The 17,597-nt window shown below is 44.9% G+C and overlaps 1 protein-coding gene across 6 annotated transcripts in view; it reads right to left on the reverse strand.

Annotated features, from left to right (window-relative positions):
• The window catches only part of LOC107996135 (neuropilin and tolloid-like protein 2), a 73,208-nt gene that overhangs the window by 23,835 nt on the left and 31,776 nt on the right, over positions 1-17,597 (reverse strand). For 4 of the 6 annotated variants that reach the window (XM_062074108.1, XM_062074107.1, XM_062074109.1 and 1 more), the window contains 2 exons: positions 3,520-3,989; positions 2,764-2,998 (listed from right to left, as the gene is read on the reverse strand). In XM_062074108.1, the coding sequence (XP_061930092.1) occupies positions 2,764-2,998; positions 3,520-3,989 (705 nt within the window). Of the gene's footprint in view, positions 1-2,763; positions 2,999-3,519; positions 3,990-4,183; positions 4,203-17,597 lie in introns of those variants that run through there. The other 2 variants (XM_017054048.3, XM_062074110.1) reach the window with 2 other exon arrangements.

Genomic DNA, 17,597 nt, shown 5'->3' on the forward strand with positions numbered 1-17,597 from the left:
AATGGAAACGGCGACGAATAAGCTGCGCGTCGTTTCGGTAATCGCACCCCAGCCGAGATTAACCGTGCGTTTTCGAAAACGGGATCGATGTAAATTTGAGGCCGTATCGCGGATGCAGAGAGAGGTTCCAATTCCGACCGTGCATCGGCCGTTATTCGCGCCATGTCGAGCGAATCGAGTGGCCTTTTGACTCGATCGTCCACCGAATCGGATCGATCTCCCGTCTTTCGCGCGAATCTCTCGTCTTTGCGCATCGCGACACGGACGAGAAGAGTTCCAATTGTTCCAATTAAACTTTCGAAATTCGGCAATTGGAACATTGACCTTTGCTCGACGAGATCCTCCAAAAGTTTCCACGAATCGTCGCCGTGTGTCGAGAACTTTCTAACGAGAGTCCCCCTCTCTGTCTGATACGTAAGAAATGGTGGAAAACGATGAGTCGAGAACTGAGAACAGTACTTGAAATAACAACGATTGCTCTCTTCAATTCGAACTCGACGGGGAGAGAAAGAGAAGAGATTTGGCGCGCGATTCAACGGCCGTTTAGCGTTGGATAATTCATACGATTCGAAGCGATTCGAGAATTGCGCCGGCGAGACTTCCCAAATCCCTACCAGACCCAATATCGATGTTCAGATAATTGGGTGTTGTAATTTACGCTCGATATGTCGTAATCACTTCCATGGGATGGCAAGTGTGGCGCGTTCGAATCCATCTTATGCTCCAATTCCACCCTTTCTTTCCGTTCCTTTTCCGCCGATTTTCTTCAAAATCCTCCATCCTCGTCCGCGCGAAATCTAACAGTCGTGTCGCGCCGCTAGAAATTACGTATTCCGGTGTACAGTTCTCGGCGAATAGTCGCGTCGTTCAAGTGGTAACGAAATTGGAGATCGTTTCCTTTTATCGCCCCCCATTCTATAATCTCTTCGTAAGGGAGGGCGTTAAGGAGATAATTTCTGGAGCTGGCTTAGTTTCCTTATCGCGGTGTCCGTGAAAAGAATATTATTATCGTAACGAAAACGTGCCGCCTCGTACGTATTCGCGCAACGTTGTACATACGTAATATATCGCGTAATCCATGACGAATACCGCCTCCATGTAAATCCGAGAATCCAATACGGGACGTTAAACGGGCAGAAAGGAAATAAGGCACGCATCGGTGTTGGGTAGCGCGATATCCGGCTGCGCGTGATTTACAAGCGGTTCAATATGAATTTATTCACCACGAGCAACTCGCTTTATAAATGATTTATAACGTTTCGTTCACCGCTTCGTATTTATTTTATCCCGAGGAGGAGGGCGAGCAGGAGTTTTACGATTCCGCGATTCGAGGAAAATTCGTGGGGGAGACGGGCGGGACGAGCTTATCGTTTCCAAAACTCGGCCGAGGACCAGAAATCGCGGCGGATACTATTTCGGTACACGAGAAGAAGATTCGGCGTGTACCGACGGTCCGAGCCTCGCCGACCCTGACTCAATTTCGAACACGACCCGGCTGCCCTCGTTTGCCCGATCCAACGCCGCATTTCGAACCGTTTCAAACAACCGACCGTTTCTCGAACGCGAATAATCTTTTCCCCCCTCTCTCTCTCTTCTTCTTTCTCTCTCCTACCCGAGTTACTACGAATAGAAAGAAGCAACCGAGTTCGCCCTCGGTTCGTGATTCGTAACGGAATCGTAAATACAAACCGAGAGTATTCTTTAGGGAACCTTGGGGAAAAAAGGGGGGCGACGAAAAAATATTCGAAAGAATCGAGTCTTTACGCGCTGCGCCACGTTCACGAGCAGAGAAATATTTTCGCGAAAATGGATACATCCATGTATATATATATATATATGTATATTCCAAGATTTATCGATTCGTTATCGAAACTTGGACCCCCTCTCCCTCCCCCCTTTCTGTCCATGATTTATCATTCCGACCCGCATTCGCCGCTGGATCGTTTTACGCAATTACTCTTCCCACGTTGGTCGGAAAAATGGGAAAAGGGTGGAAGAAGGAAGGCGGCATATCGCGTCGAAAACCCGGGTTAAAAGTGGCGCGGCGGTTGTTTGCCCGTCGCGAATCGTAATGCATTTCCTTTACGAGCGATCGGTCGCGACGATACAGACCGCGTCTAGTGGCCGACGCTATTAATTCTCGTAGCGGCGCTAGTTTTCTCCCTTCTCCCCACCCAGCCAACGTTTATTACGAATTCGGTGCTCGCGTTCGATTCGACGACGTTCGATCGTCGAGGGATGAAGGGGGGAAAAGAAGAAGAAGAAAAAGAAGCGCTTCTTCTGCCGACTCGTCGACTCGTGCGCGAATGCATCGACGACGAGCAGGAGGGAAATTTAAGGGCGTCTCTCTCCTCGTCGGAAACCACCAGAGTGTATCAATCACCGAGCCGTGTTGGCTCTCCTCTCCCATTTTCCAAGTTTGCTCCGTAACCAGCTGCTACGAGCGACTTATACATACGAAACGAGCGAATTATCAAACAGCCCAACTTGAATAGTTAAGTCGAGACCAAGAGTCGAGTTAATTCCTCGAGTTGGACCGATAAATGGGGGAGTCGATCCTCTAACGTTAAATTTCACCCGCTTCGTGACGCGTCGACGTGCCACTCGATACTCGAGATATATATATATATCGGGAATAATCGAGTGTCGAGAACAAGTTCGTGCCTCGTGAATGTCGAAATTTTATATCGGTGTAACATGTTCGATTTTTCGTTCGATCGAATCTCGCGTCGACTCGGATGATGAACGAACGTGTTTACTCACCTTTCAATATCTTGATGCACTCGGTAAGGTTGGGGTAGTTGTCCGGGTAGTTGGGGCTGTAAAATTCCCGTTTCGACTCGTCGCCCACGCTGAATTTGTCGCACACGTCCGGCACGTGCCTCATTTGCCGGCGTATGACGTCGTTCACGTTGTACGCTTTCGTCCTCGGCGTATCGGCGTTCCACTGATTTTTCGAAGGATTCTCGGATAACTTGGTTCTCTTCGTCGCCACTATCTGCACATATTTCAAAGTTACGTGACAGTTTAGCCGGGCCGCGGTTAACCGGGCGGTGACTTTCCTTCGTTTTCGTCAATCGCCAACGAAGAAGACGAAGGTTTGAGATACGGGCCAATTTAAAATCGCGACAGGATCGAAAATTTACGCGATCGATAAGCGATAATCCACGTCTAATCCTCGGCTGTCAGGTCGTTAATTATATAACCGGGCAACGACGCTTTGGGTAACTGGTATCGTGATAGCGTTAAATTATATTTATCGACCTGCCAATAATTTATCGAAATTATTGGTCATACATATGGAAATACGTGTGTACGTACGTTATTTCATAAAAACTCGCGTACGAGCCACGCTTAGATTTCCCTTCGTCCCCAATTTTTCCCAATGAACGAGCCGTGCTCGAGGGATCGCCGCGTCATCGCATCCATCTCGATCATCGCGCGAGCTAGGATCGAGGAGGATGGAAGAAGCGCAGGCTTTCGAAAGTTGAGCGGCGAGGAAACGTGACACTGACTTACGTTGTCGAAATTTCTGGTGAAAACGACGTTCTTGTCGAAGCTCGGTCGCCTCGCCGTCGACTGGACGAACGTCTCGCCGGCGGACAGATTTATCTTTCGCCCTGTGTCGTCCATGCTCCTCGAAGCCACGGTCGAGTATCGACCATTCGACGTCTTCACCTTCCCCGTATCGCTCTCCCTCGACGTCGGCAACGCGTTCCCCCGCATTTCTATCCTCTCCTCCCTTTCCTCCCCGTCGGGGCTCGCGGTGGTGGCGGCCTTTACCAACCCCTGGCTCCCTGTTTCCCGGGAATCGGAGGTGTCCGCGTGGCTGGACGTCGTCCGGTCAAACTTTCCCATGGATTTCGTTTCCCCGGTTGTGCGTTCCGTGCTGGAGGACCATGCAAAGGTCGTTCGGCCTCCCTTCCTCGCCTCGTGCGTCTCCCACAGTGACTCCTCCTCGCGCGTGGCTTCCGCGGCCGCCCCAGTCACTGAAACATTAACGACCCGTCCAAATCTCGTTACCTGGATTACACATATTTGTTTCACATATCTTTATCAACGATACTCGATCCGCCTACATCGATTTCTCGTCGCTCGGCTAATTTCAAGGGGGGCAGGGACAGGCCTCGAATTTTTTCACGTACCAGAAATTTACGCTCTCCTCTCCTCCTCCTCCTCCTACCTGGTTAACTAGCTGGCTGGGCGCCTCGACTTCCGCAACGTCGACCTTAATTCTTCGAAAATTACATTCTGCCAGGTTAGGACTTCTCGCGCATGAGAAGGCACGGGAGAAGGGACGGAAGGAATGGAGGATGAATGGGGATCGCGAAATAATTGGTTGGAAATTAGTTTCCCCAAGGGGAGGGGAAAAGTGGAGAGGGGAGAAATTTTGGGATTTTGGGAAAAATTCGCGATTCGACCGATCTCTCCCGGAGCGAGAGTTTGAGCTTTTTTTATTTTCGCCAAAGTGGCGCCAACGCAGCGCGATCTGGATTTGACATCGGCCGACGCACAAACGAAGTCGAATTCCGCTCGATACGTAACTGGATTTGTCACGGACTTTGCGTGCCCGGTTTTCTCGAAAGGCCACCACCATCGATGTTGGTGGCAACCCCCTTCCCTCATTCTCGTCTAGTGAAATTGCGAAATCGTTGAATGGGTCACGTCGAAACGATTCGAGCTTCTCGCGCGAGAAAAAGGGGGGAAAAAAATAAACGTGGGTCTCTTTCGTATCGATATTTTAACGCAGAAATTTCAAAGATTTTCGCGCGAGTGTTTTCCTTTTTCCTCGAAATATTTGAAACGTATTCGCCGAAAACGTTTTTGAAAATTAAATTTAAACTATCGAGTGAAACGAGGTATTTTCTGCGAAAATAACTCGTAAAAGTTATAGCTCGATGAGTGGATTTTTCACCGGGATAATGTCGTAATCGCGAGCATCGAGTTGGCGCTCGATGATTCGTTTGAAAGAACGATAAAATATTAACGAAAAATGCAACGTTCTAATTTCATTAACCGTACTGGCCATATGTCATCTTCTTTCGCGGCCAGACCATCAATTTGCATCATTTATGGACGCACTCTTTCCCCACGAAATGTCGTATGAATGAACTCGCATTCCCAAACCACGAGCTGCTCGTGGAACTTGCAAATTTGATTAGCAAACATTAGCACACGTGAGATAACGGTGAGTGTCTCCGACTGGCCATTTCTTTCTCACCCTCCCTCCTTTTGCATTTCAAGGAGAAAACGTTATAACTCGAACACGGACGTTTTCATACTCGCCCACCGTTCGTTTGCTCGACGTTTGTTACTCGTGTGCTATCGCTTCAATGCGTCCGACGATCCGACGTTCAATTCATTCTTCTGTGTTTATAGTTGGAGGATAAAACATGAAACTCGGAACCGGTATAGAAAAATGAAAATGGAAAAGTTGCTTTTTTCAGCCCTTTTCCCGATATCCACCATTCGTTCGCCAGTGTCGTTTCAAACTCGTTGTTATTTATAATAATTTATGACAATTTTTAAGCAAATTTGCTTAATTTCTCTGAAAAAGAGATAATAATTTTCGAAATTCACTCGTGGCGGTGTAGCTTGCAATTTCAAAAGCGAATTACACGCAATTCTCGCTTTAAAGATCTAAGCTTTCTTTCTTTCTTTCTTTCTTTCTTTTTCTTTTTTTATTAAAGTTACCACTCAACTCGCGACTCTGGTTTATGTTGGAAACGCGACGTTTTCCAGAGGATCTCGAGGAGTTCTGGCGTGGTTGAAGCGTTTCCGTGGTTGATTTCCTCGCGCAAAAGCCAGAAGATGTATATCTTGCCACGTTGGCCACGTAAATCCGATCTTTTCGCTTGCAGTTTACCTTTTTCCCCTCTCCTTTTGCCGCCACTTCTTCTTCTTCTTCGTCTTCTTCCTTTTTTTCCCTCTTCCGTTTAATGTCTCGGCTTTAAAAGCACGTTTCGTCTTCCATCGCTATGCCTCGAGGAAGAACGACTCGGCATTATCCCTCTTCTTCCGCGCGCCTCAGGGTTTTACCACGTTGTTTACGAGCGTGCTTCTTCCTCGTGCTTTTCATCTCTTTCTCCAACCCGCCACGATGCTCTCGTGCTCCTTCCTACGTGATCACCGTGTTTTTTTTCCCATCCCCAACCAGGAAATTGTTCCACTGGCGGGTTTCGCGCTAAACGCGAACATTTTCATATTTTAGTAGTTGATCAATCCAGTTCCCACGTATGTGTGAAATAATCGCGCTGTTTTATCGTCGTTGGGATTCTAGTATCGCTAATACATTTGTGAATCGAAGAAATGAATGAAAGTTTCGTCGAGTTCGGTGGGCCTACGAAAGAAAAGTGTTTACCCAGACAATTGTAAGATTCCTTGAGAGAAAACGTGGAAAAAATTTAAAAACAATACATCTTTGATTAATCAAGTGTCTTATAAAATACGCAAGACTACAACTATTACGATAAAAACCGAGGAAATGGCGTGTCGAGGATATTGGAATAAAGATATCGCTTAAAATAAGTAAATAAAGTAATAATCCTTACGTATACAATATTATTTCGTGTCTCCTAGCTGTGGAGCACGGTTCAATTCATTATTACAGTATTGCTCTACGTGATAATTCGAATGTATAATTCGCCAGGCCGGTTTAACTATTTATATTACCTGCCGCAATGTCAGCCCGCGTACCGGACTCGGTATTACCTTCTATTTATAATTTCCCACGGGATACCGGTTTTGCGCAACGATCTGGCCCGGCTGCGCCGCCTTCTTTTCTCCTTTTGTTAATCGTTTAATTTGCCGCCAATTCATTTTCTCTCCGCAGGCCGGCCTGCACGTGGTTCCGCCACCGAACGTTCTATTAATTGGCGACGCTCCGAGACTCAATTAACGGAACAACCGCGTACAACAATTTAACACCGGCCCGTCGAATCATATTTTGCAAAATAAATTTTCCCGTCGTTTACGCGCCCAAGTTTCGCTCGTTTCGCCCACCGAGTTTTCTTTCTCGGAATCCCGTACGAGACACGAAGTGCCTCTTTAGAGAATAACACCGAACCAGTGGTCGTTTCGAACAACGTGTTTGCGATGAGTGAGAAAATCTTTTCTAAGAAGCTAATTTTTAAACGAAATGGATTTAAATATATGTATATACGTCGAGTGTTTCGAATTTTGGAAGGATATGGATGAGTTGGAACTTGATGATACTTTCAGATGTGAATTAATTAATGATATAATTGTAAAATGGAGATTTTCTATTCGTATAGATAAATTACGGATTACGTTCTCCTGGTAGAATTTTCTTATGAAAGAAGCGGTTAATAATCCCGATGGACTAGATTCACCGCGGAATGGATGAAAATTAATTAAATACGCGCCATGTATCGCGCATAACAACGCGTATCATCAATATTTCAAAATTGCGTGTACCTAATTAAAACCGTATGAAAACACCGTACGAAATATGTCAGCCAAATATTTGCCAAATGCAAATTGTTTCAACATGCGAGTCTATAATTATACATTCCCCGCGTATTTTTATTTATTTCTTTGATTAACGGCCAATCTCGCCAAAGGATAAACTTTTTTTTTCTCTTTTCAATCGCGTTCAATTTAATCGCCGTTAAGATTTTGATCATCGAAATGATTTTGATCTCTGCGCGCGTGTCGTCGCAAGGGAAGAAACAGTTTTATTCCTCGATTCGAATAGCGAGAAATTTATTTGTTTGGCCAAGTTGCCGGGTTCCAGCTGCCTTTCCCAACCAATACTCGCGCAACGGTAAGCACTCGATGATATATCGAAAAAGTTTCGCGCCAGAAATCCTTTGGAATATAGGAATCTTTCCGCGTCTTCGAGGATTCCTCTCCCCCAAGGAATGGGATATATCGCTTTTAGAAATTCATATCGAGCCAACGTTTCATGCTCGATAAGTATTTTTACCTTTATCTTCATCCCTGATCCACGTCTGTTAAATTTCGACTCAAGGCACGGTGCGTTTCCGCCGTGGACGTGTTGGATGGCGATTAAAACTTGTTGCGCCACTAACGCTGAAACGTTATACAAATTGGAAACTTTGCTAACTCGCTCGAGAAACTAACATAGATTTACATCGCGCTGCAAGACAAAATTTGCCAACCAACTTTCGACCGATCGTCTATGACCAGGCTATGAAAATCGTTACTCGATTGAAAAATAATTCAGGGATAATGTGTCCATTTCTTACGGATTTTTATTACGTTTATGATTAATTTTTGTTTTTAAGAAAAGAAAAAAAAAGATATAACAGACTCCATCGCGCGAGAAAACATTTTGAAATTGTATAGTTTGAAATATTCGCCGCCTAATAAAAATTCTTTTGTCAATCGCGCGTTGCCTCGGATATCAAAATATCGCGATACACCGTGGACGTGTGCGACGAGTCCGTGAAAATTCTATTTTCTTAGCTTCAACGATGGACGCGCTATGAAATTCTCCCTGTAAAAAAAGGGCAACGTTGCAACAGGGAATTGGTCCGATCGAATCGTACTCTCGAACAATAGCTATCGATGCAAATATTTGTATTTTTATTAAAAACACGATTATTATGTACGTAACAATTTGATATTGTACACAATATCGATATCGTAGATGATGGGGATGAAGTATCGTAAAAAAAAAAAAAAAAAAAAAATTCGATATTTACAACGAACGATACCTTTTTATACCGGAATAAATTTCACAAATATCGATTTGTCAACAATCTGGATAGATCGATAGAGGGAGAAGATGCAGAATCAACAAAATCAAGAGCAATATTTGCTATATATCCCGAAGCGTCGGTCGTAGAGTCAATCGAGCAGAAACAAAAACTTTGGTTCGTTGTTTACCAATGAATTATAGAGTTTTATTCGTGGTCAGTTGTAAAATACGAGGAACGAACCGGGGCGCGAAGCCAACTACGAGGGAAAAGGAATCTACAACTCGACCCTTCGTTAAACCCGGGCCAATGCCGTCTGATTTATGTTCCTCGTTGCCTGCAACTTTATGGACCGACCTATCTCCGCCCCTAAATTCATTTTCCTTCGGCCAACCCCTTTCTCTCTCGCTATTAATTATTCATCTCGATTACAGATCCGTTCCAAACTTCGTGAACGAAAAATGAAATGTTCGTGTTCAAAGTAACGCTTCAACGCTTGTTCGCGAAACATATTTGTTCTCCAAGTTCAAAGGAGGATGAGACGAGGTATTTAAAAGTCGAACACGAGAAGAACAAGATGAACAAGTTGATTGACATTTGCTAAACTGCGAGCTGTAAATTCGAACGATATCCCTCTTCTTTATCTCGTCGTTCGTCTTTATTCGTGGATGCTTTTCGAGGAAATGTACGTACATGAAACGCTACTTTCGAGAATCTGTGCAAGGAAGAATCAATAAGTAACGATTGATTCTTCTCGAGGGAGATGGAGGAAATTCTTGCATAGAAAGTTTGGCCGCGTCGAGATTCTTCCACGATTGTTGTTTCTTCGTAATAGCGCGTTCGAAGAAACTTAGTCGAATCGGACAACCGAAGCCAACTTTTCCATTACCGTTTCGGATGTTGCAAATTAATTCAGCCCGAGATTCGTGGCGCGTTGGAAACTCGCGAGATAACGCCGCGTTTTCAAGAAACGTTCGTGTCCAATTGCGGAGTTGGTAAAGAATTTTTTGATCGAAAGTTTAACGGCGGAAATCCGATTAGCCGCCGCGACTCGACCTCGACGTCGACAAAAATCCGTTGTTGCTCGTCTCAAGCCGAGGCATGTCGGGGGGTGCATTCTTTATACTAAAATGCCGCCACATCCTCCTCCTCCTCCTCCTCCTGTTCCCCCGTGAAACGCTCGCTTTCCAATTTACGATCTCGTTTCTCAGAAACGATAGAAAGAATTCGACGCATCTTCCTCCTTCTCCGATTGTTCTCGAGTTTCCTGACAGTTTCGGTGTATTTTCACGACAAGAGAATCCCTGTCATCGACAAGTCTGATTAATTTTCAAAAAAGAAAAATCACTCGGAATCGGTATTTTTTAGTTGAGAAACGCGCCAGGTTCGTTCAATTTTATTTAGCTTTCATCCGGAATAGACAGGTCGGGATACGACATCCGGATTTGCGAACGGTTCGTCCCGAATTTCTTCAACCAGTTCTTCAGCCAGTCAAAGTTTTTTAAACCCTTTTCCTCCATAAACTATCGACAAACCTGTGATCGAAATCCACAGGAAGGAGAGGTCCGATTTATCCGATTCATCCGATCGTTGACCCATTGTTTCAATATCGAGCAAGCGTTAACATCGATGAGGAGAGATGTACACGTTTCGCGTTTCTCCCACGGTGGTAACAGAGTCGAGGGACCCTGACGTTACAAGTAGCCAGCGGCACGTTAGATATTTCAAAGAGGGTTGGCGCAAGCGTACGGTTTGCCGGTGCTTATTTAAAAAGTAATCGAGGGAATGTTTAACGAAGGGCGAAATTCATTGGCGGAGAAGCAGCGAGTCTGCATCTCGTTCATGAAGGACGAGCGTATTCATTTCCATTCGGTTTAATAATTTAACGCCTTTCAGGGGATTGGCTTCTTCTTTCCTGATCCTGCAAGTTTGCGCTCGCAGGGAAATTTACGTCTCGATGTTTTCTGCCCGCGGAAATTCCCTAAAATTAAGACTCCTTTCTCTCTTCTTCCATTAAAATTCAGCAGAGGCGCACCGTGGCTGGTTCACGGTTAGTTACACGGCGAGCGGCTCGACCTTTTCTTATTTTGTCAAAAATTCACGAGTCCCCCCGAGGATACTCTAATTCCACGCGGGTTAAACAGATTACAACGAGAGTTATTTCCTTCCCTTTTTATCGGGGAGCGCAAGCTCTTCGCGAGTGAACCGCGAGAAATCTGGTCGAACTCTGGTGGCCGGAAACCCCGATGGTGCCCGGTTCCAAGGAAAACCGGGCTCGAAGCCAGTAACCATCGACCGGCCGAGGATCGTAACCCGTTCCGCTCGAATCTCGGCGAGAGTTGCACGTCCTGCAACCTCTCGTCTCGTTCGTGGCCCGCGCCATCCATCTTTTTCGCTGACTTTGCCCGGCCCACGCCGCCGCCACGGCCAAGATTTACAATAGAAATTTCTCCTCGGGGATTTTCCAGTGAAAATGGCTTACGCCGCGTGCGTAAAGCCATTAGCGGAGAGACGTTAATTGCAAGATCAACGTGCACTCGCCGAAAATGGTACTCCCCGACCGATGTTTCCTTCTCTCAGCGTTGTCGTACTTTTTAAAGTATCCTTCCCGGCAAACTTGTGCACTTCCTTGCCTCGTCCATCAAGACGTTCGTCCGCCAATCCGTGAATTTAAGACGAGAAATTCCTTTCGTTTCGAGTAAGACAAAGATAAGATTTCTCGAGCGAAATCAATTTACAATTCTAAAACAACCCGTTGGATCTCTTGGCTGGAGAAGATTTAGATTACCTTACTCTCCTCTACTCTCCTCGATAAATATCAGGAAGACGTTAACCGCACCTCGTCTCGAAGAAACAGGAGATCCGCGGGTGTAAAATACGTAACACGAGCCCCGTAACACGCCCAACGGCTACGGTTTTGCGATAATGAATTCGTCTTTCGGAAGGGGAAGGAGAGGGGTAGGAGATGGAGCTATAAGGGGAGTAAGAAGCGTAGTTGGAAGCCCGAACGTAAATTTAATGGATTCCATAGTTGTTCGCCGCTACTTAGACCGGCGAATGCTCGTGTATTTATGTATAATTTGGAACGATCGAGAAGATAAGGGAGGGAGGGAGCATCTACCACCGGTTTTCCATTCGGTTATTGTTTATTAATCGCGCGATTAACTTTCTTTTTCCCATAGATAGAAATTTCCTCTCCCGCACTAACTCGAGTTAAAATTGGAGCGCGCGATAACTGGAGAACGCGAGTATCGTAAACAAACTTGGAAACTTGCAATCGTTGCGCACCGTGGTCGTTGTGTTAACCTTTGGTTAACAAAGAAGAATCGCCGATTAAATACTCCCGCGAAGCTATCACGCGTTTACGATCGTACGCTCCACTTGCTGGCTTGAAATCGTTGACAATGCTCGGTATGCGTTCTAAATATACAGTGAATGCGTTCCCTCCTTTCCTCGCGATCCAACCTTCCTTCTTCCTCCCTCCTCCGCGTTTCCTCTTTCCTTCCACCCGTGTCCATGTTAATTTTGGACCTCCTCTCTTTTGCGCAAACGAGAATTCATTTTTCCCCTCTCTCTTTACCCTCTCCCTCTTTTTACGTAAGTTTTTCTCTCCCTCTCTCTTTTTCTCTCTCTCCTTTGGCATCCGTGGAATTCGAATCTCGAGTTGAATCAGGCGGACACGCGCACGCCGGAAACGCGATGTCCAAATGAGATAGCCGGGAGGGAAGGAGTGGTCTCTCGTCGATGAAACTCGTTTAATCAATAGACCGTCTGGCTCTGGTAATGAATTCTCGTTTCGATCGCCATTTATATCGATATTCGCGCGATGATCGAATCAATTCAATTTTCACCACCGTTTCTGCGAAATTCGCGCGTTCAAAGCCGATCGCGCTTTCCGCCAATTTTCCAAACGTGTTTCCGCGACAACACGTACGTAAAAATTTTATATTTTTTATTACGACGTATTCGTTCGAGGGGCACGCTCGTCGGCAATCTATAGGTTCCTTCCTTCCACGATTCGTGGCACGTCGCGTGTCCATGAAAGAGTATCCGCGTCCCGAGGAAAGATCGCTCGCGTTGCGTCTGTTTCGAAGCAGCAGACGCCACTTTTACAACGGGTTCATTGTCGTCGGGAGGTTCCATTGTCCAACTCCTCCGCAACCGGTCCAGAAATGTTTTTTGGAAGGACGCATAAAACCGGACGGAGATTCTCGCGGCATTTAAAGCCGCGAAGAAGAAGAGGAGAAAGAGGAAGAGGAGGGAGGATAGGAGCGAGAAAGGATAACGCGTATATAAGGCGAGTGTGTGAACAAACTCTGCCACGTTACACGTAGGAAACGCTCGAAAACTTAAACTGCTGCTCCTTTTAAAAGGGAAAAGTTCTCGTGCCAGCTTCGAGTGCGCCTCGTACCGGCCGACTTTCTTGTCCCAACCCACTTGGCTACGGGCGACGTTGGAAGTGTTCCCCAGTTAACACGGAGTTTATTCCACCCTTTCTTCTGCGAAACGGCTCTTCTCTCGGCTCAAACGGAGAAAAAGGAAGAGAGGGGAGGGGGAGGGGGAAATTCAGAGAGCCACTTTCCCCGCCCCCTCTTCTCCTTGTGTACACGCGAAATTCGCGATCAAAAAGTTCTCGACCACGTTTTAATAATGGCGTGGAATGTACCTGCGAGCGAATTTCCACGATCGAAATAAAATAAGGGGTGGAAAAGTGGCCCTAGATTCGCTCTTCTCGCTCCTCGTTTTTTGTTCCACCGCTCCGAAAAATCACGAATTCCGTCACGTGCTCTCTCTCTCTCTCTCTCTCTCTTTCTCTTGCGGTTTACGGAGAGGGGAAAATTTCAAACGAGTTAAAAAAAGTATCCATTACGTCGAGAGACGTATTTAAATAGAAATTTTCAGCGTAACGTAACGAGCGGCGTTGTACGTGTTCTTTTTTCGTTGCGCGATATCACGTCCCGGACAGTTGTTTACAATTGTATACAATATAACAATGAACACGAATGCAAATAGTGGAAAGAAGGAGGAGGGAAGGGGGAATTATCGTTGAACGCGAGGAAAAGGAGGCGAAAATTAATTTTCCAAGGGAATCGCGCGTACACCGTGTTCAAGACACGCAACAAACTCGACGTAACAGTTTTGTCGGTAACAGAAATCAATCGCCAATTTATTATCATTATTGGCTGCTATTGACGTTGTATCATCCGTTGATATAATTTCGCGAAATAATTCGTTTCAGTGATTTTTATATCACGTTGCGAATCAACTACTGAATGTTCTGAGCGTATACGAATTCTCCGTTTTACTGCCGCGACACGTACAGAGAGATTCGCGGTTTTTATCGCTCCTTCTTCTCCTTTTCCGTGGATCAGGGTGAGATTCAGCATTAAAATTCCATATCGCGTCCATGATTGCCTCTTTGGATATTAATCCTTAGCGAGATCGGCGCGGGGATTAATTCGTGGTAATCGAAATTAAAAGCCGCGACCGTGAAGCGTGTCGAACGTATTGCATTGGGAACGAATTATTAGGAGGCGCGTATCCGTGGATCCGTGATATGAATTATTTGGGAGCGGGCGGAGTCGATGCGATGTCGAATGGATAGCGTGTACGTGCAAAAAAGTAAAGGAAAGGGTCGGTCTTTATCGGCGCTCGGTATCTTTCCCGGAATAGAATAGGTGCATCCGAACGATTAATCCATTGTTCGGATGCACGGGCCCTTTCTCGCGCATAAATCATAAATCAACCAACAATATCGGAATTTTCCAAAAAAAGGAGGGAAAAAGGAATCTACGAAAATCATAAAACAGTCCCGGGAGCTTTCACGCGATTTTTCCTCGCAACTTTTCACTTATACGCCTTTCAAATTTTTTTCTCTTCCCTTCCCGCGTACACCCCTGCTCCGATCATCCGTCATGAAATTTTTCCATAAAAAATAAAAATGATTGGATGGAAATACGAAATGGTAAAAATATACGCGTAAAACGTTTCAACAATTATTATAAAATTACGCCGAAAAATATTCACATTCAACCCATCAATCAATACGTGTTACGATTTAACAATATTGTATTTTGCAACAAGCTCTTACGCCATTATTTAGTCACGAGCAAAGTTCGACAAACACGGCGATTCGATATTTATCGTAAAAAAAAAAAAAAAAAAAATCACCATGAATATCCCGACGTCTACTCCAATAATGCAAAATCGACGCGGAAAATTGCACGAAATTTAATTCGGCGTTAACCATTTACCTAACTCGGGATATAATTTCGCGAAAATAATAATATTTCCAGGCAAAGAAAAGTTTTGATTTTCGAGGCTCGAAAATCTCGTCCCGTCCGAAAACGGTATCAAAATCGCGTAACAGTTTTCGGAACGTCTATCGTTCCCCTCGAAAGTAAAGTTTTACGAAGGGGCGGGGAGGAAATTTATGCGAGAGAGAAAGTGAAGTTTGGCGAACGGTTACGATAAAACCGCGGGGCCGAACGACCTGTGGAGCGAGCTACCGGGGGATTTCATTCCCCCCGTTTAACGCTCTGCAACGAATTGCCCCCCTCCTCGATAAATAAGCGTCGTCGATCGATATCCCGACGTTGAGTTCCGCGTGGACGAGCGTGGATCGATCGGCCGGGATAAATTTCCTATTTATTTTATTTCGCGTGAAGCATGGCGCACGCTACGTCTCTTCCTCCCTCTCCATCTTCGCGAAGAATCGTAGGAAAATCGTGGAATTAACGATGGAACGATTGCGATCGATCGATAGCCTCCGTTATAAATTCTCCGTTATTGTTTCTGTCGAGGGATGAAGAGGGATCGAGGAACGAAGGCGCGATCGCGGTTTTCTTTTCGACGAGTTATCGGTGATTGGACGTGGCCAGTAATAATGCGGAAACAATTGCGTCAATTGCAGGTGTCACTGCTCGCTTATCAGAATTATGGTAATGTCGTGCGGTTATTATGGTCATGTTCGTGGGAAGGGGAGAGGGATACGCCTGGCTTATTTATAGCGAGAGCGCGTTTTGCGATCGTGCCAAGCATACTAATGCACAACTAATGCGTCGCGCGCAAATACGATCATTAGACGCGTAGGACGCGTTAGATTGGTTGCAGGTATCCGCGAATCTCGATCGTATCGATTCGGTGCTATTCGTTTTATTTCGCGCGACAAGCGAAAGGAGGTGATTCGGGATTGCGTCTTGTCTTGGATTCTTTTGCTTGCTGGAAGAAAGAATTCTTTTTTCCAGAGGAATGAAATTCGAAAACGGTTTAAAGGATTAAATTTTGGAGTGAAATTTTCCGTTGAATTGTTGCGAAATTTTGCGAAACGAAAATCGAAACGAATTTTCTATCCGAGTTTCGATATTCTCTGAAATATTCGACACGAGCAATAATATCGAAAAATATTTTAACGATACACCAGTTTTAACGAAATATCGGTTTAATCTCTCACAAATTTCGCACGTTGAACAAATACTCGTAAACTTTCCAACTTTCCACGATCTATCGGTGGAAAGAATATTTTCAAGGGGAGAATCATTTCACTTTCCACGGACTGCGCGGAATAACAAAATTGTCGAGTTGTTGCGGGAATCTCATCCCCTCCCCCCCTGGTGAGTTGGTAAGAATGAATGTCCCCTCTTTAGCGCGCGATAAAGAATCGTCGATCGAACTCGAGAAACCGGAATTCTATTCAGAAAAAGGTCGTGGAATAATAAAATCGGGCATTATCGGTATATACACGTGCGTCTCGAATAAAGTTTCCCTCCCTAGAAAGGTGAAAAAAAAGAAAGAAAAAAAAGAAAGAAAGAACGATCGGTACGCTCGGTACGATAAGCCGGATAATCCTTTCCAAGATGGACGAGCGAGTTTGCTTGCGCTTGTAAGACGTCCCGAATTTGTTGGCCAACTTGGTGAAAAGTGAGATCAAACATCGTCTTTTCCACCGAATTTTACGTTCAAATTTTTTTTAGGCAACTTCATTTATCGAGTGAACTTTAAATTTTCTCTCTTTTTTTAAATACCATTCGAAATATTCGGATCTTTGGGATGGATCTTTCGCCATTTTCTCATTCTCGATAAAATTGCTCGAGGAAAGCTAAAATGAAAATTGCAAATAATCCCGCGACTTTAACCGTGTAAGTTAGCTAAGATTGAAAAGTTAGCTCTTTTCTACGAATGGAAATTTTACACCGGTCATAGCTCGGATTACGCATTGGAAAATTAATTTCTCTGAAATGGCGTCTTTCGAGACAATAATGGAGAAAGATGTTGAAATCGGTTACCTCGGGAACGAGATTTTCAAAGAGGTGTGATCGAAATAATGATAAATCATTGGCTCATTGGCCTAAGCTTCGGCTCCAGAGATGCATCCCTGTCTGTGGATAATGTGAGCCTCTCATTAATTGCAACGATTAATTTTGAGAAAGGGGAGGCTTGATTTAAGTCTCCGTATTCACCGAATGAAATGATATAATTAAATATCGAGCGGAAAATCCGAGATTGGAGGATTGATTCCCTTGGATCGCAATTGTCGTAATTTCATAACTTGTTTTCCCAGAGGAAACAAAATACGACGACGCGGTTCTATTATTTTCCCTGCTTCGAGTGTCATTGTGCGCGCGTGCATGAGGAGGAGGAGGAAGATATATATTCGAAATTTTGCTAGGGATCGAATTTATAGAAGGCTCCCAGCTTTGATGCAACTCCGCTCACTCGACAAATATGCATTCATATGATGGAAATTGGTAAAAAATTGATACTCGCTCGATGGATTCGAGTCGTGTCGAATTGAGCAAACATTTAAAATAATTTAATCGATCGACAGCGTGTATCGATGGTGGATAAAAAAAAAAAAGAGCAAAGAAAAAAAAATATCCGCTGGAAAATATTCTCGACGAAAACTCTTACATT

Source organism: Apis cerana, linkage group LG4 (assembly GCF_029169275.1).
Source record: "Apis cerana isolate GH-2021 linkage group LG4, AcerK_1.0, whole genome shotgun sequence".
NCBI classification, from domain to species: domain Eukaryota; kingdom Metazoa; phylum Arthropoda; class Insecta; order Hymenoptera; family Apidae; genus Apis; species Apis cerana.